At 56.7% G+C, this 26782-nt stretch overlaps 1 protein-coding gene across 1 annotated transcript; it reads right to left on the reverse strand.

Moving 5' to 3' along the window:
- Positions 1–5213: 5213 nt before the first annotated feature.
- LOC119100766 (chloride intracellular channel exc-4) lies at positions 5214–20923 on the reverse strand. The gene is made up of 6 exons (XM_037223895.1): positions 20773–20923; positions 11158–11300; positions 9247–9409; positions 7564–7738; positions 6746–6885; positions 5214–6027 (listed from the first exon to the last, which is right to left on the reverse strand). The coding sequence occupies exons 1-6, from the start codon at positions 20836–20838 to the stop codon at positions 5947–5949; spliced, it is 768 nt and encodes a 255-aa protein (XP_037079790.1). The 5' UTR covers positions 20839–20923; the 3' UTR covers positions 5214–5946.
- Positions 20924–26782: the final 5859 nt, after the last annotated feature.

The following is a 26782-nucleotide window of genomic DNA, read 5'->3' on the forward strand; positions in this document are numbered from 1 at the left end:
GGCTGCCGCACTGAGGAAATGGGGACCAGGGTCCCCAGGCTGATCCGAAGCCCTTCAGAGGGAAACATGAGGCACTAGCCTCCCTGAGGAGGGGGGCCCTCCGACCCGGGCAGTCGGGTACGGATCAGCGCAGAGGCCCTCACTGACGCAAGGGTATCCTTACCGGCGGAGAGAGTTCGATAATTGATACAGAAACTCAACCTCGGCTTATCAGGCCCCCAGTTGAAATGAGTCGAAGGCCATCCATTCGGTACGGCGCCCTGGATGACATCGAGACCCTTCCATCGTCTCATTGTGAACTCTGTCATTAAAAGTTGTCATATTTCCTTCCATTGTCAGAGGACCCTATCCGGCGCAAGAGATCTTCTGACATTCGGGGCAACGTCCCTGTACAGTTCAGCAGATGTTTCTCTCGCCGATTTGGGTCCGCTTGCCTACACAGGACCCCCTGTTAGGCATAGTGGGCTTCTGACACACACATTGCGCCCCTCATTGTTGCAGAGACCTCGACCAATGTAAATCGCAGGCCCAGTCTGTAGCTGCATGTAAAATAGGCCCCCAGGGCCCAGCGGATTGTTCGGTTTTGGTGGCCAACGCGGGAACCGCAGTTCGGAAATGTGTGTCCCTGACCGACACATGGATCTATCATCATTTCAGGGGCCACGACCAATGTTTGTCCCTGCATGACAAATGAGCCCTTAAAGCCCAAGCCGACATGGAGCCCAGTGCTCGATTTTGGTGGCCTTGCATCGACATAGATCCCTGCATACATGTAGCGTCCCAGGCGTCCTGATAGTAGGGCCGGATCTTCAACTATCCAGGCCTGATAGTTGAAGATCCGTCGCTGTAGTCCGGGGTCCCCGAAGACGATCTCCAGCCAGCCTATCGGGCCTTTCGGGCACTCCAATCGGGCCGTTGGTCGAATGTGTTCGCCATCACAGACATAAACACATTTACGCGGACAAACGATCAACTGCTAGCGGAACAACACATGTGGCGTATGCGTGTTACCGGATACTCATGATTGAGCTCTAGGTAATGACGCCTTGTATGCATTACATGATAGGTAAATTACCCATAACATGCAAGGTAAATTGAGCCAATCAATAATCTGGTCTTCAGAACGATGTCCATATTTATGCGCGTATACATGCAGCGTTTTATGTAACGTTTACGTTGACGTTTTACGTACACGTAACGTTTACGTGCGTACATGTGACTTAAACGGTGGATCAGACCGGATCAAGCTACATATGTATTTCGCATTATACACACGGAGAATGGCATAGCGTGTGACGACCTGACTTGCGAAGACAGTTTCCATTTATAAGGCCGGATCGTGGTCATGAAAGAAATTACTACGGGGTGTAGAGGGGGGGGGGGGGGGGGGGGGAGGGGAGTGGTGAACATGTCTACTGATGTGTTCAGCGTGGGATTTTGTCCCCACAACTAGTTCGTGTATAACGCGTGTTTTTCCCATTTTTCCATTCCAAATGCCATTTGCAGGTCAGATTGTCCCCATATCCCAGTCTGACGTGACGCCTCCAACCCTGATCCTTCCCCCCAATACAGAGGCGTAGTTACACCTATGGTTAGACCGTGTATCACAATTGGCACGAGATGGCAATTGAAAATAGCAATCCCTTTGCTGAAGAATCAAACACACATGGTATTCTGCGCATGCATTGATTACGCGGCCTGGAAGAAATTATTCTGACAGTGAGGTGTTCCGTGCGGGCACGCACACGCCTGTAGTCAAATGCGCATGGCACACCCCCGATACTGGCTTGGTCATCGCCCCTTTGTGTCAGTCCGCGAGTGTCAGTCTGCCAGCTTCCATAGGATGGGTAATTACGTGGCGTGGTGAGGTCCAAGGTGGAACCGATCGAAGGCTCTGTTCGTGGAAAAGCCGCCTCCTTGGAAAAGGACTGAGGGCAAATATTGCTTCGCGAATCCGCCCCTCCTTTCAGCGGTAGCTCTGCCACATCGCAAACAACCGTTCGTCGAAGAGGCCGACCGGTGACGCCAGTAACCAGATATTCAAACATTGTCATGCTATAAAGAAGCAATCATCTACTGATATGGTTGTTTTTTGTTCAGTCGGCTGCTTGTCTTCCTGCTTCATTCGACAGCATTCGCCCCACCAGAGTAACCATGGGCAAACTAGGCTTTACGTGCGGCCACACTGTCGACGACATTGCCATCCCCCGTCCTGCTACAGGTCGGCTCTGAGATCGGGCGCTCGGGACGCCAGACTGGGACCAACACCGGCCAAGCTTAAACCGGGCTGCGGCAATCTAGGTTCGGAAGCGACCGACGTGGGGCCGACCCAGCCGCGATGCAGGAGAGATAAGACAGGACGGCACACCGAACTCTGTCGAAACTCGCCCCAGACTCAGTCAGTTTCCGTACTTTTGCTGACCTGCAATAGCCTGCCTGCATAACCGGCGGCACATGGTGGCGCGGTTTGTTTCGGCCACTCGTCGGTGAACGCCTTCTTCACAATGCACCCGGCCCAACGGATCAGACTGCCACCGGGTTGTCTCTTTGGCCGCGCCCGGCAACGACACCGGAACTTTCCGCTGGCGTTGTGAAGTGGGTGGCACTGGCGACCACCAGTGTCCGACAGGGCCGACCTGGGGACGCCGCCAGTGCTGTCCGGAGGCCGACCTGGGGACGCTCGCAGTCCCGTCCGCAGGCCGGCGAGGACACGCTGGCAGTCCTGTCCAGCGGAGCCAGTGCGAGGACGTTGGCAGTCCTGTCCGGGGGAGCCAGTGCGGGGACGCTGGCAGTCCTGTCCAGCGGAGCCAGTGCGGGGACGCTGACAGTCCTGTCCGAAGGCCGGCGAGGACACGCTGGCAGTCCTGTCCGGAGGCCGGCGAGGACACGCCGGCAGTCTTGTCCGGCGGAGCCAGTGCGGGGACGCTGACAGTCCTGTCCGGCGGAGCCAGTGCGGGGACGCTGGCAGTCCTGTCCAGAGGCCGGCGGGGGGACGCTGGCAGTCTTGTCCGGCGGAGCCAGTGCGGGGACGCTGGCAGTCCTGTCCGGCGGGGCCAGGGTGGGGATGCTAGCAGTCCTGTCCGGAGGCCGGCGGAAAGTTCCATTATGGCAGGGTTGAACCAGTTCCGCAAGGGGGCAGGAGGCCTGGAGCCGTTTACGTGGACAGTGCAGTACGCGAATTATAGGGCGGCTGTCATGTGTGAGGCGGCGGATCAAAGAGGAAGGAAAGGAGGCAGGGAGCAGCTGCGACACTCCCCCCAGACTCAGGGTAACATTCTATATTAACCCTCGGCGGCATATGAAAATAAATATACAAGATATTTGCCGCCCTATCTCCACGGGGGTTTCGCCGCCACTGGCAGGGGGTGTAGCAATCCCACAGACAAGCGGTGGTCGCCTCTGATGCGCAGTGAAGCCGTGAGGAAGGATGCCTTCAGAAGACACCAACGGGCGTGATTATAATGCTTTGCTTGCTACGCTGTGTACAATCCGGTGGAGTCTACGCTGAAAGCCTGGCTTGCACAGGTGCAAAATGCGGCAGGAAGGTGTGGTAGCGACCACATTATCTTCCGTCCCGATGATTACTGAAGTATTTCTCCGCTGTATGTTCCTCGTTTCGACAGTCTACTAACCCCCACTTTTCTTATTCTTCGCCCGTGATGCGCTTATCATAAATGCCTCTTTGACCTTGCCAAGTGTATTCTGTTTGTTCTCCGATTGCCTCAGTTTCATCGACATCATGGTGCATGGACATAATTTGCAGATGCTGACCACCAATCACGTGCCTCTCCTAATCGTCGTCGCCTCTATTTCAGCCAAATTCGCCACTGCCAGGTGAACTGCTGCTAGAATCTCTGAAGAACATCCGTTCCCAAGATCTGAGGAACTTCTACAGTTCTAGAGAAAAGTTCAGCACTTCTCGCCACCCTGGTGGTAATCCGGTTCGGCGTGTAGCCTGCAGTGCGAACCGGGCTTAAGCGGTACTTTCTGCGCCGTCGAGTTGCTCGCCAGGCAGAGCCGTTCACCCATGGTCAACAGAGCGAAAGGCATTTGACAGCATATATTTCACGAACCTCGTGCATCCCAGGCAACACGACGACGTTAACGGGCGCCACGCAGTGCTGCTTTTGTGACGAGGGCGTGACCGACGTTCAACGCATTGGTACTTAATAGGAAATAAGTAGGGACATCATCGCCCAATGGCAAACGTGAACAATGGAATTGCATTCTTGCATTTTTCTTACGAGCCCAGTGAATACACAAAGGCAGGCAAAATAGAAACAAAGGTCTCTAAAAACAGTAACCGCGAAAAGATTTTGGATTTTCGCTACAACTTAACAGCATGTCCGCCTATACTACGCATGACCTCAAGTGTCGTCAATGACCTTATTTTCTAGCCTAGCTTACGCTGCGGGGCTAGGTTTGCAGCGTCCTAAAAGAGCATCCGGCGTACAAGGGACAGTGGCAGGAAAGTACAGTACAGCATCAAAGGGGTACGGCTGGGCTCCCCAAGCAGGCGCCGAGCCGGTCACTGGACGTGCGAAACGGGACAGAAATACAAGACAGAGCAAAAGAAATGCATGGGCGGAAGCTAGTCGACCGGGCCTGCCACGCCCTCACCCGGGGTCGTGCACGGAAGACAGCGCCGTTCATACCCGGTTCGGGGCCGTCCGTACCCGGTTCGGGGCCGTCCGTACCCGGCTCGGGGCCGTCCGTATCCTGGCCCGGGGCCGTCCGTACCCGGTTCGGGGCCGTCCGTACCCGGTTCGGGGCCGTCCGTACCCGGCTCGGGGCCGTCCGTATCCTGGCCCGGGGCCGTCCGTACCCGGCTCAGGGCCGTCCGTACCCGGTTCGGGGCCGTCCGTACCCGGTTCGGGGCCGTCCGTACCCGGCTCGGGGCCGTCCGTATCCTGGCCCGGGGCCGTCCGTACCCGGCTCAGGGCCGTCCGTACCCGGCTCGGGGCCGTCCGTATCCTGGCCCGGGGCCGTCCGTACCCGGTTCGGGGCCCGTCCGTACCCTGGCCCGGGGGGGGACGTCCATACCCTGGCCCGGGGCCGTCCGTATCCTGCCCGGGGCCGTCCGTACCCGGCTCAGGCCGTCCGTACCCGGTTCGGGGCCGTTCCGTACCCGGTTCGGGGGCCGTCCGTACCGGCTCGGGGCCGTCCGTATCCTGGCCCGGGGCCGGTCCGTACCCGGCTGCATGGGCCCTTCCGTACCCGGTTCGGGGCCGTCCGTACCCGGTTCGGGGCCGTCCGTACCCGGCTCGGGGCCGTCCGTATCCTGGCCCGGGGCCGTCCGTACCCGGCTCAGGGCCGTCCGTACCCGGCTCGGGGCCGTCCGTATCCTGGCCCGGGGCCGTCCGTACCCGGCTCAGGGCCGTCCGTACCCGGTTCGGGGCCGTCCGTACCCGGTTCGGGGCCGTCCGTACCCTGGCCCGGGGACGTCCATACCCTGGCCCGGGGCAGTCCGTATCCTGGCCCGGGGACGTCCGTACTCCCAGCTCGAGGGCGTCCATACTCAGACTCGGGGACGTCAGTACTCCCGGCTCGGGGAAGTCCGTACCCCCGCTTGGGCACGTCCGTACCCCTGCTCGGGGACGTCCGTACCCCTGCTCGGGGACGTCCGTACCCCTGCTCGGGGACGTCCGTACCCCTGCTCGGGGACGTCCGTACTCAGGCCCGGTTCCGCGCATCGGCCAAATCGGGCTGAACGCGTTCGAATCGGTGTCTCGTAACAGACCGACAGCACCGGACCGGCCGAGCGGTGCACCGACCGGCGCGCAAGCGATCCCGAGGTCCCACGACACCCTCCCCGCTCCCCCCTTGAAGGCACTTTCTCCCAACCCAGCCACAAAACGCGCGCGTACACAGTATATGCGGTAATCGTTATTGGACCTCTACTGGGCCGGGCGGCGGAGGCGGCGGCCACGACGGACTGTCGGCCGCTCACTCGACCTGCACGGATGGCGGGATGGACGTGGTGAACGACGGCGTCTCCAGCTCCTCGTGCTTCTTCATCTTGGTGCCCTGCGGACGGTGGGTGGCGTTAGCGGGCGGCGGCTCCACACACGGGCGATGGACCGCACGCAGAGGCCCCGAGAGAGACGCAACAGCGCTCAGCGACAGCCTTTCACACGGCGAGGCATAATGGTGTGAGACCGCCGGCATCATGAGCAGTTCTAAGAGGATGCATTCAACCAACAGAAACTGACCTCTCAACCCTGGCAGGGTACTGAAGACCTGACCTTTTCCTGACTCAGTGGGGCGTGGCAAATAGCGACGGCTGCCAGTGGAGGCTAGCTAGACAAACGCTTCTGAGGACACAGCCTGCCGTGGGAGTCCCGCCCACTGAGTTCGCGTGGGATCGCCAGCCGGCGGGCGGGGCGGCGGACCGAGGCCGGCCGAGTACTCACGCAACAGCGGCTGGCCCCCGCTCCCTGGCCGGCGGCGGGGAGAGACAGAGGGACGGAGCGGCGGTCAGCGCCACCGGGACCGCTCGCTCGACGGCGCGGCGCGACGGGTGTCAGGGGTCGACGCTAGCACCTCCACACACACGACGGCAAGTGGGGCTCAGCGTTTAGAAGCCCCGGCAAGTGTTCCCAGCAGAGCGCCTGGACCCCAGGAACCTGTCATGGGACGCTACGACTGGAGTAAGTCCAGCGTGCGGCGCCCTGCACAGCCAGCGCAGGCGCCCTGCTGTGCGGGGGACGAGCGGCCTGGCGCCGCGGCAGTGGCGCTGGCTGACCTGCTGCAGCTTGTAGTGGTTGATGATGTCCTGGTCGGCCGGACACGACTGGGTGAACGCGTCCAGCAGGTACATATGGTGCATGTACCGCCACAGGTTCTCAAACTCGGACGGAATCTCGAACTCCTGGAAGAACTTGCCTGAAACACGAATCACAACACGCGCTCGGTCAGTGCACTTGAATATGACCGCACAAACGTACGCGCTGACCTGTGGCATAACGATGCCTAGATCTAAAATAGAGAAATGACGGGCCAACCGTACACTGCACCAGGTTATACGCTCATTTTTCAAGCAGCCGCTTCATCTAATACTGGCTTAAAGGAAGGCTGGTGATCAAAACAACACATATATCGGCCACGTTGGCATGTACAGAGCCTCATGCCATCTGATGAAGGCGCAGTGCAGACATACGAACGCTGCGAGCAGCAGACTGTTCGCAGCAAACTTGTCACGACCCAGCTATGGCCAAACAACCCATTTATTTCTTTTAACAGTACATGTCGAGACATTCTTTAATATCAAAAACAACAATAAAACGACATACTTGGCAAAGCAAAGGCAATATCTTTGACGGTACACTATGGTAACACCGAAAGTAACACACGTCGCTCCAGGCCACGCCGACCCTGACCCCTCCCTGCCCGGAAGGGACAGCCTCCTGACCGCGCCATCGGTACGCCGCGGTACGGCGGTCCCTGACCCCCTCCCTGTCAGGAGGGGTCAGCCTCCTGACAATGTCGCCGTTACGCCACGGGTCGGCGGCCCCTGACCCCCCAAGCCAGGGACAGCCTCCTGACCGTGCCGTCGTCACCCACCAGCGACGCGGATGTGCTGCAGCTTGGGCATCAGCTCGCAGTCGAAGCAGCAGAGCGTCTCGCCCGTCAGGAAGCGCGTCTTCTTCTGGCCCAGGTGCTCGTCGATCTTGCGCAGCACCGACAGCAGCACCTGCTTCGAGTGGTCGTCGCCCTTCATCAGCATCAGCTTGAATTTCTGCCGGGGGAAATATGCGAGCTTCAACACGGAAGCCGACGGCTGTCATGGACGCCAACTGTTGTGGAAAGGCTGATCAGACTGAGCATGCTTGCTGCACTAACACGTCATGAGGGATAGGAGTGCGTCTACCAAATAACACAGCGCTAATACCTTGCTGTGAAGGCAAACGCACAGACATGAGCGCCGGCGATTTAGGAACACCACAAACCGACGCCCTCGGCAACAGAGACGGCGTCAGTGTTACGAGCCTGTCTGCAATCCATAAGTGCCCCATCATTTCGCGATGCTCCTCCACTGTCTGCCTCGCTGGTCCCCGAGAGCCTGTGAGGCCACTGTACCGCACGGCGCTCCCGACTGCGCCACGCGTGGCACTTGATAGCCTCGTTATCCGTAATCCGGCCCGACTCGGCTGCGCCGGGCGCGGCCACTATCTGGCCAACGCCGGGATTACTCCCGAGCCAGGCCCGGCGCCAGTCATGACCGGAGCCAGAGCCAAGCCGGAGCCGGAGCCGGAGCCGGAGCCGGAGCCGGAGCTGGAGCCGGAGCCAGAGCCAGAGCCGGGTCCGAGGCCACCAGAGCGGGAGCCGGCGTCGGCCCACAGACACACTCACCAGGCGGTGACCCACCCCCGCGGCACCCGGCGGTGTCTACAGAAACAGCATGCGACGGGGGGGGGGGGGGGGGGAGCAGCGAGCTCGGCGGCAGTTGCCCTCCAATCAGCCAACACAGGTCAGCACGCACCCGCGACGGCCCCCCCCCCCGCGGCGACAGCGGGGTTCCATCAGCTAAACAGGCGGCCACAGGAGATCTGGACCTTATCAGGAGATGAGAAGCCACGGCCATTCCGACGGCTGCACGGCGCCCGAGGACCGACAGTACCCCTAACCGAGGAGTTACTCCAGCGGGAAATACAACCGACGCAGCCACGAGCCCGCGGGTGTCGCTACGTTCCCATACGCCGCCATGGATACCACAGACGGGCGTCGACGGCGCGATACGGGCATGCTGCCCGCCGCCAGATAGACGGGGCTTGGAACGAGGCCGGGAGTGACGGCGGCCAACGGCGGTCCAGCGCAGTAAACCACGGGATAAACCACACAGCCGACGCGTTCCCGTTAGTTATATGTTGACGCTGCCGCCGTCCTCGGTAAACTGAAGCGCTCGCCTCAGCGGCGGCACTACAGCGGGACCCAGGCGACAGGCGAGCACGCTCCGGCCGCCCTCCCCCTCCCCCGTCACAGATCGTCCGTGAGCTGACCACCACACCCCAGGCTACGCCCGCACAGCCACTCGGCGCTCTGCTCGGTCGCCACGGGCCGACCCCGGCCGACCCCCGCTGCGTCACAGCGCCGCCGCAGCCGCGCCTCGTCACCGTCCATATCCCCGGCCGCACCATCAGCCGCACGCCCAGCCTAAAGAGGCGTGTAACGGCCGGCGGCCGGCCGCGATGGCCGACGGCCGCCGGGCGTGACGGACGAGCGGCCGGCCCGGCGCCGCGCACTCACGCTGTAAACGTTCTCGATCTTGGTGGCCACCTCCTTGTCCTGGACGAACAGGTTGTGGCCGCCGGGCACGTTCTTCATGATGTGCCGCTCGATCTTCTCGTTCTCGAGCACGGCCAGCCCGTTGTCCACCAGGATGGGCGGCGACGTCGCGTCGAAGTTGGACCTGGAGCACACCGCAGGCGGCCCCGTCAGCGGCAGCGGGCCCCCCGCAGGTCGGCGATCGAGCCTGACAGCCTCCGACACTACGCGATGAAAAATGTTAGACGAGCGTGCGGGTATGTTTCAATTTGACTGGTTTTTGCGTGATGAAAGTGGCGGCCTGGAGACTATAAACAATGAATTTTAAGATCTGGACGACGGAAAAACGAAATGAAGAAACGAACGCTAAAATCATCGACAACTCAATTTGCGATTTTACACAACCGGCTGGACCGGACCATATTCAAACTGAATATCAGTGAATTCACGACATTTGTTATCTTCGAAACATGCTGGAAAGACTGGAAGACATGCAGCCTGATGAATTGGTCGTCATATCTCGACTATATTCGGGATGTTCAGAGAACTATTAGATCAAATTTCGAGCCCGCCAGTACTTTTAAGGACACACAACTCCATGGCAAACATCTGTGTGACTGTAAACACAGTGAAAAGGTCAGTGGCCCATCTACTGTTTAATCTGCCCCAGTCCACTACCTCAACAAAAGTGAAGTTCGTCAAATTAAAACGCCTGGGAAGGTGTCCCAACAAGGCCAAGGCTGTCTGCCACTGATGTGGAGAAGTTCTAAGCTAGGGATCATGATATTTTACATCTACAACTACTTACATCTCTTTGCTTGGTTTCTCAGCACTGGGTTTGGCGCCTGATCGGCTCCGCATCTCATTCATACAGGCATTTAGACATGAGCTGCAACGGACGTCTAATAACAGGCCAGGCGGGGTCGACCCTGCCATGACGTTCCGTTATGGCCATTTCCCATAAATGTATAGCACGGCGGGAGTACGACGGCCTGCATACGCGGCGCTTCGCACCACGCCGGCGGTGGCGGCCCGGCGCGGTCCACGTCAGCGGGGACCGCCGCCGGCCGCCGGTGACGGAGCGTGAAGCCCGGCGCGGCGACAGATCCCATGCATAGCGGTGCTGCCGGGATCAGCGCCGATAGCGCCGGTCGGCCCGCCGGGACGGCTCGAGGCCGACAGATTCATGACCTGTCGCAGCGCGGCTCCACGTCTGACCGGCGACCCGACCTGGGCCGGAAGGGGCCGGCCACGCTCCGACGGTCGTCCGCCAGGCTTTCTGGACCGTGGTCAACTTCCAAGCGTTTGTATGCTAAATGGACGAGTTCTTTAAATACTGCATACAAATATGTACCGAGCCAATAGTCAGCCAGGAAGAGAGGCAGCAAGAAAAGCGCTCGCAGTTTGGAGTTTTGAATCGCACCCCGCTGGGGACGATTGTTGAGGATCACGCAGCTCCACTATTCTCGCTCTATTTCCCAGCCGTCGGAGGTACCGTTAAGCAAGAGTGCACCCTGGGAAGTCAGGTCGTCACTGCTTTAACAGCCACGATGGGAACACGTGTGTGCCAGACGCCTAGCAGTCGTTTGGATCTCATCAGTTTAATTATCTTACAATGTCTCGAACACAGTTACTCGCCACTGGATGAGGCGACGAAACGGCTCGCCATCTGCATTTCAATGAAGCCAATGAATCAAATGTAGGGTTTTTACGATTTAAGATGATAAATAAAACAATCGAAACCAGTCACGTTTGAACTGAAAACACTGGGAACAGATATATCTCCAACAAAAAGGATGAAAACAGGCCAAGGTTATAGAACCCCCGAGGATCAGACCCAAGAACCCATATGTGCCATCTATCGGCCGAAAGGGTTACTAGAGCTTCCGTTACCTGAAATCTGGAGGCGGTTTCAGCATGTCGACGGTGGTGACCTTGAGCGAGATGGTCTTCAGCTCGGCCAGCAAGTACAGGTCCATGAAGTACTCCTGGCAGAACAGACACGCTCCCTTCCGCCGGCCATCGATGGTCGAGGCCTGCAACACAGCCGACCGGCCGCGTCAGTCGGACTGCACACTACGGCAGCTCACCCGCATGGTGACAACACGCTCTTCTGAGTCCTGGCAGGGGCGCTAACCGATTGATAGGCACGGGGTCAATGGGTTAACGCGCCCGATACATGAGACGTATACAGAGAAAACTGCGGCGCACATGACATAGCGCGGACGCTGCTTTCCACAAACATCACTTCAGGGGATCTGGTGGCGGTTTTTGTATGTTTTTTTCGGAGGTCGCAACGGCGGCATACAAATATAGAGCTGCACCCCGTTCTATACCACTCCCAGCAGTATCGTCATACACCGGCTGCAGGACGGCTGACGTCCGCCGGGCTGCAGCCGTGCGTCATCATCTGTCCAGCTCCACCCACCACAGGCTGGCCCACCCGGGGGGGGGGGGGGGGGGAGGAGACAGCGGGGACTCGTCAGCCCCGGGAGGAAGTGCCAGCCCGGGGACGCCTCCGCTTGCGGCGTCTCCGCGTATGGGGTCGTCGTCACGGCCCCACACGCGCTCACAATGTGCCGCCGGGTGAGCAGGTGTGCTGACTCACATCCGCGCCGACGACCTCAGCGGCTCCCGCCACGGCTGGCCGACGGGTCGTCAGCTGCAAACGGCGCCCGGCTCCGGCTGCAGCCCGCGCCGCTCGCACCGTACCGAGAGCGCGGCCTGGTTCCGGAACCCGCGGCCTGCCGCCGCCGGGCTCACCTCGCCCACCGACTGGAGGGAGGTCACAGGCGCCGACCTCTCCCAATGCCCACAGTCTGGTCATACGCGAGGCGTCGGGGTTTTAAGGGAAGCAGCGCGTGTGACGAATGAAGAAAAATGCTACGCACACCATCGAGCTTCAGTTCCCTCCCCTCCCCGCCCCCCTACGGTCGGTATGACAACGCGACGGCAAATGCTAACGCAATTAGAAGCCCCACACGACAATACACATGCGCCCTCCGTCTCAGACCGAGCGAGCGGCCGGCGCCAGCGCTCCAGCCCAGTGTCAGTTCGTCAGCGTGACCGTCGCCGCCCGAGGTCGGAGCTCGCGCCGGTCCTCAGAGGCCTCCGGCTGCGTGACCGTCGCCGCCCAAGGTCGGAGCTCGCGCCGGTCCTGAGAGGCCTCCAGCTGCGTGACCGCCGCCGCCCCCGCTGCCCGCCGCTGTTGGCGGCGCTGAGCACGGCCGCGCTGCCGGGTCAGCCCCCGCGGGCCGCGCTGCCCGCCGCTGTTGGCGGCGTTGAACACGGCCGCGCCGCCGGGTCAGCCCCCGCGGGCCGCGCCGCCCGCCGCTGCCGCGCCACGCGTCACGTCCGACATTCGGCGACGCGGGGGAGGGGGGGGGGGGGGAGGTGTGACGGGTGCTGATAGCGTCATGATAGCCTAATCACGACATGATAGCAGAATCGGCCCCCCAGCCGCCCGTCCGTGCCGACCTACGCGGCGGTACTTCTGCGGTACAAAGTCTGAGCAGAGCAGACTCTGTACCGCAGAGACCTGCGGTCAGCACCTGGGCGCCACTTACGTCTGGAATTGTAGTACCGTAAAGGACTCGGGGCTACCTTCCGATGTTCACCCATGGCGTGCTTACGACAGATCTACAGACCGTCTGCTATTACAAGATCTCATCACCATGACTAAAGTTAAACACATCTCTTGTTAGAGTATACGTCAACCGCGCGCGTTATCATGAAAGTAGTAACACCTCACGAATGAAAAAATGCCGCAAACCAGCTAGCTACATGTTCACAGCGATTTTCTGACAAGCCGTATTTCATGGGCCACCAAACCAAACATTAACTTTCCAAGGTAGCTGTGATTATGGCATGACACAGAATACGTTCTCAATGGCTACACATGTATAAGTGCCCGGGCAATGGCACTCCGGAAGAACAGGGGGCACCGTTGCCGACAACATCGGATGGCGTGCAGGCAGCGTGGAGACGCTCACGCTACGGCTCGTCCAATGGGCGCACGGCCCTGGCACACGCCGGAAGCGGACCACTTCCGGCGCCGACCGCTATCAGGTGGGCGGCGTTCGTCTAAGGCGCCGACCGCAAACACAGACGGTGGGCGATCATCACTGCTGAGACTGCCACCGCCAGGCGTCCCCGGTCAGACGGAAGACTGCCACAGCGAGGCGTCTCCGGTGGGAAGAACGACTGCCACAGCGAGGCGTCTCCGGTGGGAAGAGCGACTGCCACAGCGGGGCGTCTCCGGTGGGAAGAACGACTGCCACAGCGAGGCATCTCTAGTCGGAGGGCCGGGCCGAGCAGACAACAGCCAGAGCCCAGCACGGCCTGTGCTGAGACGCTGGCGAGAAAACGCAAAAAAAAAAACAAGAAAAACAAGCGCGCCGATGAAGATCGCGCAACTTGGAGTTGCATCACTCACCAGTACTCGGACGGTATCGAACGCTAAGCTCCCACTTTACCACATCTGATCGACCACGAGCGCCCGCTGTTACCGCCTCCACGTCAAACCGGTATCAGGTCGTACGAGACCGAACGCCGCCCGTCAGATATCTCGGACTTGTAGGACGTGCGGTCCGGACTTAACTCGCAGGGTGGCATTGCGGTCAGGGACACCGTGCTCCATGGACTCCTCGCCTACTGTTGTATGGCCAGGTCTATGCACCGTCGCATCATATTCACACCCCGCAGTTCTATACACCAACTCTCATACTCTCACACTCTCCACATCTCACACATGACTCTCATATACACTCTCCTCGTCCGCCGGACCAAACAATGCGCCCTCTCCCGGACTCATGCCCAGTGCGACACCCCGCCGTCACCGAATCGACTGTCGGAGTCAAATTCGGAGGTAAGCCAGGTCTCCTAGATTCGAAATTGGAGCCGACTTGAAATTACAATCGACTGAAAATTGCGCCGATCTGTTCTCAGCCCAAGCCGGATCTCGGACACGCCTCTGACCAATCTCAGCGTTGTGCGTCGGAGCTGTGCCCTGGAGCGGGATCCAGCACAGATCCGCCAGGCTCCGCACATGACCTGCGCTGCTCAGGGGACGCCGAGCCCAGCCCAGCGGAGCCCGGCGGCCGGCCCCAGCGCCGGCCGCTGGCCGTCGGCAGCCCTCCCGGCACCGGGCTGGTCGGCGCCGGCGGCTCCGCCTGCAGCCGCGCCGTCCGCGCCCGCTGCACCGCACACTGACGCGCCGCAGTCGCACAATGCCCGGCCTGATAGGCTCCAGCCCGCAGCCCGCTACAGTGAAAGGCGCGCGCACACCAATGTGTGCCGCAGCAAGCGGCCATCCGAAGGTGATACGCAGGCGAGCGAGATCAACGCAACGGCGGAACACGAGCGCCGTTGCGCCGTCACCATCCCTCTATGTAAATTTCTCATCACTCCGCTACAAGGACTTTGTACAGACAATTTTCCACGGCGCACTTAGCATATGTGAACGGGCCAGCTGTTGACACAGCGGGAATGACGGGGCTCCGGCTCCGCACCTCACGCCGCTGGCCAGCTGACGCGGCAGCGGCCGGCAGGAGAGCCGCGTCATCAGGACCGACTCTGCGCTCGGCAGGCACGGCCCGCGCGCACTCCTCGAAAGTGAAGGTATGTGCAAACAAACAGCGGCTCAGGTCAGCTATCACAGACGGTGAAGGGGGAGGAGGGAACAGCCAGCGCCGGGCCGGTGCGAGTGTCCCTTTATCATGAAACAGAAAGGGACATGCTACATGACTTTGCTCTCCAGCAAATAAGTGGACCGTTCAACGAACAATGGGCCACTCTAACTCCCCCAATGACCCAGAGGCGAAGCGAACCGTCGACAACCCCGGACGCTGGCGGGGGGGAGGCCGATGTTCCGGCCGGCCGACCGGCTGGGCGGCCGACAGCCGTGACGCCCGCAGACCGCGGCCGGACGATTGGCGGGCACGCGCCGGCCGTGCGCCGCCTCTGAGCGCCACTCATTACGGCGCACTAACTGAATCACGGCACGGAACGGCCAGCGGCGCCGCTCCGGCCGGACGCGGCAAAAACAGGCCCGCCGGCCAGCGGCGGCGGCGGCGGCGGCGCCCGTGGTGGCGGTGAACGGCGCCCGCCGAACGGACGGACGAACACGGCGCGCAGCGGACGGTGACGTCAGCGCGCGCCGCCGCCGGCCGCCGGTCAAGGACGCCGACACGACCTACACGGCCGCCGAACAACGGCCAGCCGCGCACCGGAAAAGCACCGCGACACGCAACCCCGCGATCGCCTTATGATTTCTCATCACGAGTATAAACATTAGCCTGTCGACGAGGGGCAATGAGCGTGCGTGCAGCCAAGGACACCTATATCAGAGAGGGAGAGAGAGGGGAGAGAGGGGGGGGGGGGAGAGAGGAGGCCCGCAGTTTCGCTGCTGCGCCGCCCAGTCCGGTTCTCCAGACGCGCTGTGTTCTGTTGCCGGCTTCCGTACCTGCGCTGGGCGCGCAGGCGGCTTTGGGTGCGGGAGATGCCGTCAGCGCGCAGCCGTCGGGCGGGCGGCGCGCCCTCCTGCCGGCGGGGGCCCGGCCCGGCTGAGTCAGACCCCGCCGCACCCAGCCCGGCCCGTCCCAGGCCTCCCAGAGTCACTCATCGCCAACCGCCACACGGAGAAACACGTCATGGGGACACAGCGTCATCGGGACGCGGCGTCATCAGCAGTCACATGTCAGGCGTCAGGCGAGCGACAGCAGCCGTTTGTAATCAGACGTTCGTCTCCAGGCACGCTCGTCTTCGACGGACCTTCGTCACCGCGACGCACGGGTTATTCTTCAAAAGAATCACGTCAACGCGGGGCTTTGGACATCAGGAGGCTGCAGCCACCAGGAAATTTCGTCATGAGAAGACGTTCGACATCGGAAAACCCTCCCCACCCAGGGATGCCCACCGGCGAGACCTCTCACCACCACAAGACTGATGCTTAGGAGACTTTCGTCTCCAAGAGGCGCCCGCCCGTCTTCAGGAAAGGCTCGTCATCAGCAGACTCTCGTCGCCAAGATGACCACCATTCAACAGATTCCTACACCCACGCATGCCCGCCATCAGACGCCCTTCACTGAGAAATGACCGCCATGAATAGAGGTCCGTAATCAGCAAACTTCCGTTGCCAAGCGACATCCGTCCCCAAGACACTCATCTTCAACAGATGTTCGCCATCAGGGACACGACGTCATCAGGGGCCCCTTGCCATCACGAGACACCCGTCGCGGGGGAGCGTCCGCCATCAGAACCGGCCACCAGCCCACCGTTACCTGGACAGCGGATAGTGGACAGCAGACGATGGACAGTGGACAGCGGCCGAGGCGCGCCTACCGACGGCCGGGCCGCCGGCCCGCTCGGCCCGGCCCGGCTCGACAGCGCGACGCCCGTGGCCTTGAGGGGCTCGGCGGGGTTCGGCCGCGCGGATGAGCCGGCGCGGCCTTTGCGTGTGGCGAAACCCAGCCGCGTCGCCCCGCGCGGCGGCCGGCGGAGGCGGGCCGGCGGAGGCGGCCTGCGGACGGTGTCGCCGGAGTCGAGACGCTGCACGGTCCGCCGACTCGGCGCCGAGCCGACGGAGCGGGGACCGAGGCCGACGCGACAGCCACTGCACATCACGACATGTGGTACGTCAGGCTCACATGTGGACGCGATCAGCAGACCATTCATACACGGCACGTGCTTGAGTTCAGGGCCAGGTCAATAACGTGGGCACCAAACACCAATGCAAAACCACATGGCATACCTGAGGTCAGGTCTGTTCGAGCATGCTGCTGTCTCAATTCAGGTCATGCGGAGCGAGAGGGATGGCAGAGGCCGAGGTCAAGCTAATCGGAGCTGTCGGGCGCGCCGGTGGCGACGATAATTCAGCGCTGTGAAGCGCCTGGACGGATGGACTTATCACGACGACCGAGTGATGACACCAGCGTCAGTGGAGCCGGCTGGCAACCGAGCGATGCTCAAGACCGTAACACTAACAGCGGCGTCAGCGGCCGTCCAGCCCACGCCCGCGGGCTGAGAGCAGGGCCTGGACCTGAACCTGGCCGGTCCGGCGACCGCGCCGGCGAGGTGACACGCTCCAAACTGGTACACAGTGACAGGGGCGCTGCAGTACACTCCCCAGTTCAGCAGCGCCCATGACCCGTCACGACAAGCGCCGCGCGGCCTCGCGCTGCTCGCGACGGGCCACGGCTCGCTCCGTCCGTCAAGGAAATCGACCCGGCTCCAGAGCTAGACACGCCTCGAAGCCCGCCGGTCTCCTCCACCGAGGCTGGCTCATTAAATCAGCGGCGCGCGGCGGGCCGCTGCTAACGTGGACAGTCGCGACATTAGGCCTGCACTTGGGCCGCCGCGCTTAAAGGTCGGATTGCACACTAAAGTGCTTCCGCCCGTTCAGTACAGGCACTAAATCCGAACTAGCGCAGCCTAATGGTACGCTTGTTCCTCGTCCACTTACACCGGCGAATTGGCACGTCAAGTGACACTACGGCCAAATTTCTGGGCTGAATTTCGACGATCGCTGTCGAAAAGGAGTCGCCGTCACCCCACACTGCCGCCTGGCGCGGCGTCGCCTGCTGAGTGCGAATCCGGTGCTGATCGGCCGGGCGGAGGTGGGGGGATGAGAGCTGCTGGCCTCCCTGTCACCAGTCGCATGTCCTGGCAACACGGCGCTGGCCCGGCCGCGGCCGCCGGGTAACTCGGAGCCTTGCAAATCAGCCGCCATGTATGGCGCCGGCCGTCGCGCCGCCGGTCACCTGCGCTGTCGGCCCGCACCGCCTGGTGAGGGCCGACCCGACCCGGCCCGCAGCGCGACCGAGCTGGCGTAGGCCGGCGCCGGAGCTGCGGGCCAGCGCCGGCTCCGGCCGCTCCGACGCGTCCCACTCGAGCGTATCGTTCGCAGCGGCACGGCGCGGGTGCAGGGCGCACCGGCGGCCGGGCCTGCGGGACAGGAGACAGCGCGGTGCACCCGGACGCGGCCGTCCCCGACCGGCAGCGGCTTATCCGGTGGCGTCGCATAGGTTCGGCGAAGGCGGCGCCGCCCGGCCCGGCTCAGCCGGCGCTGACGCTGACGTCACCGGTGAGTCACGTGCCGGCCGGAAAACCGCCGCCCAAGTCTGGCGGCGGACGGCCGTTGCAGCGCGCCGGCCGCCGCCGACAGCTGCACGCCGAGCCGGGCGTACCGCCGCCGCGGGCTGGAGCGGCGCCGGGCGGCAGCGGACGCAGCACCTCGCCGCACATCCGACCCCGGTGAAGGGCGGCGAGCGGGCACCGCACGGGAGCAGGCCGTACGTGACACACGGGAACGTGACGCAACCGAGATCTTGACGCGGGATTTGGAGACCATGCGGAGAATACGACGGGGCATTCTGCTGATGACTCTCGACTTTTACCCGCAACCATTTTGACCACGGGAGTCCGGAAAAAGCGGGACAAAAACGGATTAGGCCGCGGTGCAGCCACAAGCCGCTCATGAGCAGGGATCGGAGCCAGAAGCCGTAACGGCACGCACCCTCGTCACCTTCCGGCCAAGACGGGCACGCCGCACAGTTGACGGCTTTCCCTGAGAAGCACCATGGGCTACATATGCAGAAGGCTACTCTGCACTCAATTCAGATATAATGGCTACTTGTGCTCTTCAAACTCAGTAACATCAAACAGCACTGCATCCATTTGTTGACAGGGTGCAAAGATCAGCAGGGATAGAAAGACATTGCTTTGTGAGCTGTACCTAACTTGTCTTGTTTAGTACCTAATAGTTGTACCCAAAATTGTCCATGTTTGAAACATCTATGCAGCCATCCAATATTCTGCTGGGTAACTTGGCAGCAGCTCACAAAATTGTATTCATATCTCACTTTTATCTCCTGAGAGCATATTTCAGAACATGAATTGGTTTGAAAATGATAATACCATTGTTGCACTTTAGGTCTAACAGTACTTATGCCAGAGCGATGCTGCACACATGATACCAAACCACAGATAAACATAACCTTGATTACATTGTAAGTAAAACTGATCAACAGCAAGATAGCCCTGTCATCCTTCAAACAGAAGTGCACAGACCTGTTGGCTCCACCCATCATGTGGAGGCATAAGAAAATGGCTTTATGTGCGCTTAATAACAGAGAGATTTTTCATGAGGGTGGCTCATGAGGGAAGTTCACAGGGTGGCTTCAGACACCAATGGCTGGGTACAAAGGTCAAACCTGTTACCTATAGATAGCCAAGGGAACATGAGGGCTGTGATGCCCTAGTTACCATGTCTTTTTGTAAAAGCCTAATACAAGTACCTACATATCAGCATGTATATACAATTGAGTGCTAACATCCACCAGATCCAAATTGAGATTGGGCTTTTTTGTTTTAGCTCTGATAAATCATTTATTTATTACTGCAGCTGTTTTGCCAAGTTCCATTAAAAGCACAGGAATGATCAAATCATGTCATATAATTTATTTGATCAGATAACATGACACATTGCCAAGTCTGCATGAAAGCTATCAGACATCATTTTACACAATGAACTTTAAAAATATTTGCATGCCAATATTGCAGCAATGCCACTGTAGTTAAGTAAATCAATAAAACCTTTGAGCCTTTACATCTGAAACATTTGCTTTCACTGTGCCAGTTGCTATGTGTATAACAAAATGCCACAGGTTAACACATTCCCATAATGCATATAGCACTACAGCATGTGCACCTCAAACCAGGAGAATGCCAAGTTTAGAACACAATTCTGCACTTGCTAGAGCAAGCAACATGTGGAGACTTTTTCTCAAGGACTGTGAGTGGGATATATGAGATATTTTGTACTTAACCATGCCAATGTCAAAACAATCTCAGAAGAAGCAAATGGCTTTACATTCTAGTTCCTACAACAAAATGATAAACAGGAGGTACAAAAGGGTGGAATATGGCACATCTAGCATCTACAACACCTCCATATCTGAGAGAGAAGCTGTTCTCCATCCACATCATGTGTCCACACCCCAGCAAAAGACATGAACTACAATGCTTTGCTACAAAATAACTGTGAAACATAAAACAAACACATACTGAACATCAATAATGGGCATGGTTTGCATCTGACATACATATCCCCTACTCCTCACCCCACTATAGAACCAGTCCCCTCACCATCATATCAACCACAATGATGCCTGTTAAATGCTTCACAGGCCCACAGTTCCTCTTAGTGCCACTGTCCCTTTCAAATATTGGGCTCATCCTCCCAATATTGTTCTAGCTTTTGAGACAAAAACGTATCAACAGCACAAGGATTAGCACAAGCCTTAACCTGAATTAACCTATAAATCATCATACACTATACTCGTTGATGAAGCCATTCAGAGGAGAGCAAATTATTTCCCGCTAAGTACAGCTTCAAGTCAAGATAACCGCAGTTGTAATCGCGATGTCATGCCAGTTGGTGCGTCGTGGCTGCCGCAAAATTCGTTACTGCCAGTCACCTGCAACAGGTAGCAGCTAGTGCACACTCACCTTTATGATAAGTTCGACTTCTGGAACATTTCCATTCTCATTCCCATTCACATTCTCGTCAGCCATCGTCTTGGATCTGTTCTGGATTTGTGATAAATACTTCGCACACAGAACGAGCGCGAACCGCCCCGATCCACAATCGCCACAGCCGAACAAGTGACTATTTGGCAGCTGAAGCTTGGAGCTAGGAGCTGAACACATTGCTACCAAATCTGGTTACATACTACGTAAATTCTCAGGGAATGTTGTAATCCCCCAAATGTCTTTGGACACGTTCAGGCATACCCGTCGCCCGGGGCAAGGGCGGATCTAGTGGGACAATCAGGCCATGGCTCCGCCCCAAATATAGCCTCAAATCGGGCAAGTGCCACATTTTCAGTACCTTGAAGAAAATTTTACAACCACAGTTCAATGGAAAGATTATTTCAGTACGACCCTCGCGGAAACGCAGTTTGGTGGCCCTTCGGACCACCCAAATCTCTTGGTCAAGGTACTCCAAAACTTCCACCTCGGCTTCTCGAAACCATATAACCTTTATTTTCGCCAGGCACTAAATGTCAGCGACACCACAAAGGGTCTCACATCTTCATTTTTAAACGATACCAAACCCCAGGGGCACTGCAATATTCGTGCCGCGTCACTTCCTGGAATCCTACATCAGCCCATTCGGCAAAGGAACAACAAAACTTTCCTTTCGGGTCACCATAACCTTTGCTTTCAAGCGGCACCGAACTCCACGGGACACTACAAAAAAGGCCACACACTTTCATTCTCAAGGGGCACCACATTTAAGGGCCACCACACCCGGACAAAATCCAGGATCGCTCTACCGGACGGAGAGGCACCATAACCTTTCCAATTTCAATGTACGGCAAACCCAGTCTGGCTATTTAAAAGACCCAAAACCTTACATTTTAAGAGAACAAAAATCCAGGGAAATCCCGATTTATCATTTTTACCTTGACGAAATCCTGCACCGGCCACTAAAGCGAATGTACGCCGGAATATTTAATTCGGGGCGTCATGACCCCCCTCATTTTTAAGAGGCACTCAATTCCAGAACACATGATTAAGGACGTAAGACCTGAAATTTTCACGCGACGACGAAGTCCAGAAAGCCATACAAATGGCTGCAAAATCTGCATTTTGATCAGGAACCCAATTCCAAAGGTCTCGCCATTTTGAGGGCGCAGGTAGGAGGGTAGGAGTTAAGAAGGGGGAGGTACACGGACACATGGCCCCTTAGGTCCTTCGGTCCGTCGGGACCGACCATCAAGGGAGAACCCGAAGGACAGGTTGGATGTCATACGAAGGATGGCCTACCCGAAAGCCAAACCCTAAAATGTCATTCAGGAGGCTTCTCGCACCAATCGGGGCCTGTCTAGGACAGTGAGGGGCTCTATATCAGTCAGCTGACTTAGGCCACGAATACTGAACAGTCGGTTCCGTGCCGGTCTGCAGCCTGGGTGCTCCTTTGCCAAGCAGGGGCGAGGCCGGGGCCTGCAAATGACAACCAAAAGGCCTCCTGGATTGGTTGGGACCACTGAAACTGTGAAGAACCCTTTGTGGTTATTGGGGGCCACAGTGCCTTACAGAGTACCTTGGGTTGGCAGTGGGTCCCAAGTCTGTCAGGGACATTTCGCTGAACATGGACGGGTACGGGTTCTCAAATGTCAAAGAAGCTCTTGGGTTGGTAAAACTCTCTTGATAATGCAAGGATATACGACAAATGACAACGCAAGAGTTTGTATTCACAGTGAGACAGTGGAGAGGCCCTGTGTCAGTCAGAGGCCCCAGCGCGGAATGAGGGACGCTCTGCACTGTTTTGAGCAAGGACCGATAAGCCGAACTGGTGTCTCGGCACCAATTACTAGACTCCCGGCACTGGTAGGGATCTTTTTGAGTCAGTGACGGCCCCTACGGAAGGGGCCCTTCCGTCCCAGTCCGTGATCCCTTGCGGCTGCCACTCCGGAGATACGGGGACCGGGGGCTCGCTGTTCGATTCGGAGGCCCTCAGAGGGATGCATCATGCACTGTGCAGGTCGTCACCGTGTCGGTGCCGGTCCAGCTCCTCCTGAACAGTAAACTGCACCTTCGCTGTTTGGGCGTAGGTTCTATGAACAGTTCATACGACACGGGCAATATAGATTACGCCATTGCGTCATGAGTTCATGGTGCTGAACGTGCTAATCCACTCCGAGCAGTAATCGGAATATCGCACTGGTGAAATCTACGGAGCGGAATGTCTTCTAGAAATGTACCAAATGATTTCATAAAACGTTCGAAAGTATCGCACTTGGATAAGTGGTCGTGTTCACCCGCTCGTGGTCGAGAATGGCACTGAGTGCCGTTCACGACCACGAGCGAGGCCGACAGGCCCATGGAAAGTGCAAAGCCTGGCGTTGGTGCTCTTTCTCCTAGACTGCGAGCGCGCATGTTTAAACCTGTCTTAGTTGATATTTCGCTGCAAGATTGTAAGGAATGAAGTTTCCGAATTTCGGCCGAACTAGTAGTTTGATATGAACAATAACAGAAGAACATGGATCTATAAAAAGTGGGCTAAATCCAGCCAAACACATTTTTAGGTGATCTGGGGATCACATTCCCTGCTGCGTTTCAACCAGCAGTACCCCGTTGTGCACCGCGGCGACCCTCTCATACTATGCTTCTGCCTGCGCCGCTGGTCATGCAGTGTTTGTGTATCCCCTCGATAAAACTGAGGGCGCAAAAAAAACAATAAAAAATGCGTCCTCACCGCTACAAAATTACGCATGCTACTGACACACTTGGTTGAGCACTGATGCAACCAAACAATGCTGGACGCCAAAGTTTGAGATATACGAGATGGCGACTTTTCTTGGCGGTTTCACCGCGGATTATAGCAGCCGTGTATTCCGATCAAAAGGAATGTTTCAGATTTGAAGATATCGAAGCAAACATGATATATGATTAAACAAGCGCACTGACAACTATCGGTATTGTTTAAAACAGAGAAAACTGCTCTAAATAATACCATTTCTCTTCTTAGTAGATATGCTTTTCGACATGCCATTGTTTGATTACGTCATCGTGCATTGCAGAACATTGATTGAGAGCCAATTTACGGCCATTATATGTGCAAATCGTGCTAACGAACGCTAGATATGAACTACTTCACCACTATATTTTTCTCCGCCTTGATCGCCGCGCGGCCTATGGAATGGCAGGATTTGAATGACGTTATTATCACGTCATGAATGTCAAGTGATCTTGAAATACTACCACGAAATACTCTCCCATTTTCACGAGCGCGTACATCAGAAACTAGAAGGCTTTAAGTCTTTAACACGCGCCCGGGTGGCCGGCTAGATACCCTTCGCCCGGGTGGGTGCAGGGGCGGGGGCAATTTGACCCCACTGATATTTCGGGAACTGAGAAAGTTAGAGACACCAAATTTGCAGGGTGTCTTGACCTGCTCGTGAACTCACTTAGGTCAAAGTTTGAACTTCCTAGGCCATGACCTTCAAGTCAAATAAGATCAAACAAGGTAAAATTCCAGGTTGGTCTCTAAAGTGCCCCCAAAACCCAGGAAACTGTTTCTAAGCAAGATGTCAAAAGCCTATTTGAGGTCAGTGACCTTGTTTGACCCTTTGAAGGTCATGGTGACCAAAATCATACAAGACTGCTCTGAGTTTTGCATTTGAATAAGCGACAGATATTACGCTAGGCAGTATGTCCATAAAACAAAATGTCGACCCGGGTCATCTTAGGTCAATGACCTTTCCTGACCTCTAAGAAGTCAATGGAAGATGTATATTGCGGCTCCTGCTGTCAATAAATTCGAAATGAGCATCACAAACTATCATACAGCAAGCCCTAGAGTAATAAATCAGGTTGGTTGTGACCTTGGTTTGACCTTCATACCTGACCTTAGTTCAACTTAGTTTGCTCATCCAATATTTGTAGTGCCTAAGATAGCGTCTCAGATATGCATGGCTTCGTCAAGTACTCCGTTATTGTATCAGATTGGACCATTCCCTAGAAATTGCCTTCCCCGGGAACCACGGCCTGACTTTGACCTGCCATAGGTCAGCAACCCTAGAAAGTACATGTAAATTTGTGATGTTGAACGATCCGCTATTCAACTTTCTAAAGCTATGCAAAATTTGGCGCGGCTACGCCGTGCCGTTCGGAAACCATTCTGGAAAAACCTTCGGGGGAGGGGGTCAATTCGATCCCCCCCCCCCACCCGAGCGTTTGTCAAGAAGAGCAGGATTGGGAGCTGCACCAAATCGTCTTCAAGATGGCTATTTGGCTCAAAACCCGATATAAATATAGAACACACCCTTCAATTTTTATATCCGAATGCAGTATTTTACGCGCCGGCGGCGCCGTGTATCTAGTATCACCCAATCATTAAACATTTGGAATCCATTTTACTTATGCATCGCCTAAGCCATATTTCCAAGTTTTAGTTTTAATCTTACTCGGGTTTACTCGCATTTATTCCATCATGTTACTCAAAATATGCAGCACAAGATCTGTCTATTTCCATGTTAACAACAAACATTCTACCATTTCCAGGGCCAGATGTGTTACTAGATACTACCGGATAGTATATCACGCCAAAAGTTTACGGATTTCACTGGTTTCGCCGGTTTCTGCTAGTTGCAAAAGCCCCTAGTATTTTAACACTCGCGTCATGCTATGTTTCTTAACTCATCACAACTTGGAATTCGTGCAAAAGTTGCTGCTTTCGCTTTAAACATTTACTCTGAGGCAAGCGCCCTATACAATGCAGCTCTCTGCTTGTTTCGTCGCACGAAAGTTAAGGGAGTGCCAGGCCTTTTTTGTGCTTTTACTCATGGCTAGAACAAACGTATACGATTTAAACAGTAACACCAGTTTTGTTTAGCTTCTTCTGAACAACTAAGAATCTCTATTTGAAGTAGCCGACGCGACGGGAGAAATCTCATTTAACTCCCAGCTCACCACTATGAAAGCAATGCATTTCATTTCTCTGCTTTTTCCAAAATGTGTATTCTGAAATGCTTGCAACACATCACTATTTGTGTAATAAACGTCAAAAAACTTGAAACACTGTTTAGACACAAAAATATGCCAACATGAGTCATTCTCCGCGAGCTCAGCCAAACGATATTCTGTCATTCGGATTTCTCCACTATGGTGTTTACTATAGTGGATGTTTTCGAGGCGTATTTTGTCTTTGGAAATGGAAATATCACGTGACCCATGTGACGTACTGGTTCAAACTTGAACCAACCAATTTCTTGGTAACCTGTCCACACAAGCGTTATTTTATTCATACCAGTGGAGGTGTGCACAGCCATTGTCGTCACGACGGTGATCGCGACTGTTGGAAAAAACGTAGTAGCTTTAGATAGTGCTGTTACAAGGCGCGGAGAACGTAATTTGAACTAGAAAATAATCAAAATTGATATCTTTATTACATCTTGACGGTGCTGCACTGATACTGCCCAGTGCTTTTATTAGAAGCAACTCATCCTCAGGTTTCACTGGAGTATGTTTTTGAAAAATGCCCCCAACAGTGGGACATTCCCATCGACGATCGCTGGCCATTCGAGTTGCGCTGTCGTGCCTGACGTCGATGGATTTTACGACTCAACTTTAATTCGTTTTGTCGTATCTTTTCGGAAATACTTAGCAAAAAATGGTCGCATCCATCAGCCTGTGGAAAAAATTCGCACCCGTCAGGCACACACCTACGTACTGTGTCTAGCCCTCCGCAGAGGAAGAGGGTTTTCGACATAAGATAGGACTTTCAGCATAAAGTGGCCGAAGTCCAGTGCCTGTTTGTGTAGGTGGAAGGGGGGGGGGGGGGGCGGGAGGAGATACCAAGCTCTATTAGGAACCACAATGAAACGTAAACCCTCCCTTGACAAATAGCGGATCCGCCCCCGCTCTTAATGCACGTTATTATATATAATATAGAATAATTAATATATATATATATATATATATATATATCTCTCTCTCTCTCTCTCTTCTC

The sequence above is a fragment of the Pollicipes pollicipes genome, unplaced genomic scaffold, assembly GCF_011947565.3.
Source record: "Pollicipes pollicipes isolate AB1234 unplaced genomic scaffold, Ppol_2.1 Scaffold_4881;HRSCAF=5763_pilon_pilon_pilon, whole genome shotgun sequence".
Taxonomy (NCBI): Eukaryota; Metazoa; Arthropoda; class Thecostraca; order Pollicipedomorpha; family Pollicipedidae; genus Pollicipes; species Pollicipes pollicipes.

Excerpts from the sequence above, each read along its gene's own strand:
- LOC119100766 (XM_037223895.1), bottom strand. The coding sequence starts at position 20,838 with ATGGCTGACGAGAATGTGAATGGGAATGAGAATGGAAATGTTCCAGAA. Across the intron at positions 7,739-9,246 it reads AGATCGAGAACGTTTACAGC|AAATTCAAGCTGATGCTGAT; the intron begins GTGAGTGCGCGG and ends TTCCCCCGGCAG. Across the intron at positions 6,886-7,563 it reads GCAGCACATCCGCGTCGCTG|GCAAGTTCTTCCAGGAGTTC; the intron begins GTGGGTGACGAC and ends TTCGTGTTTCAG.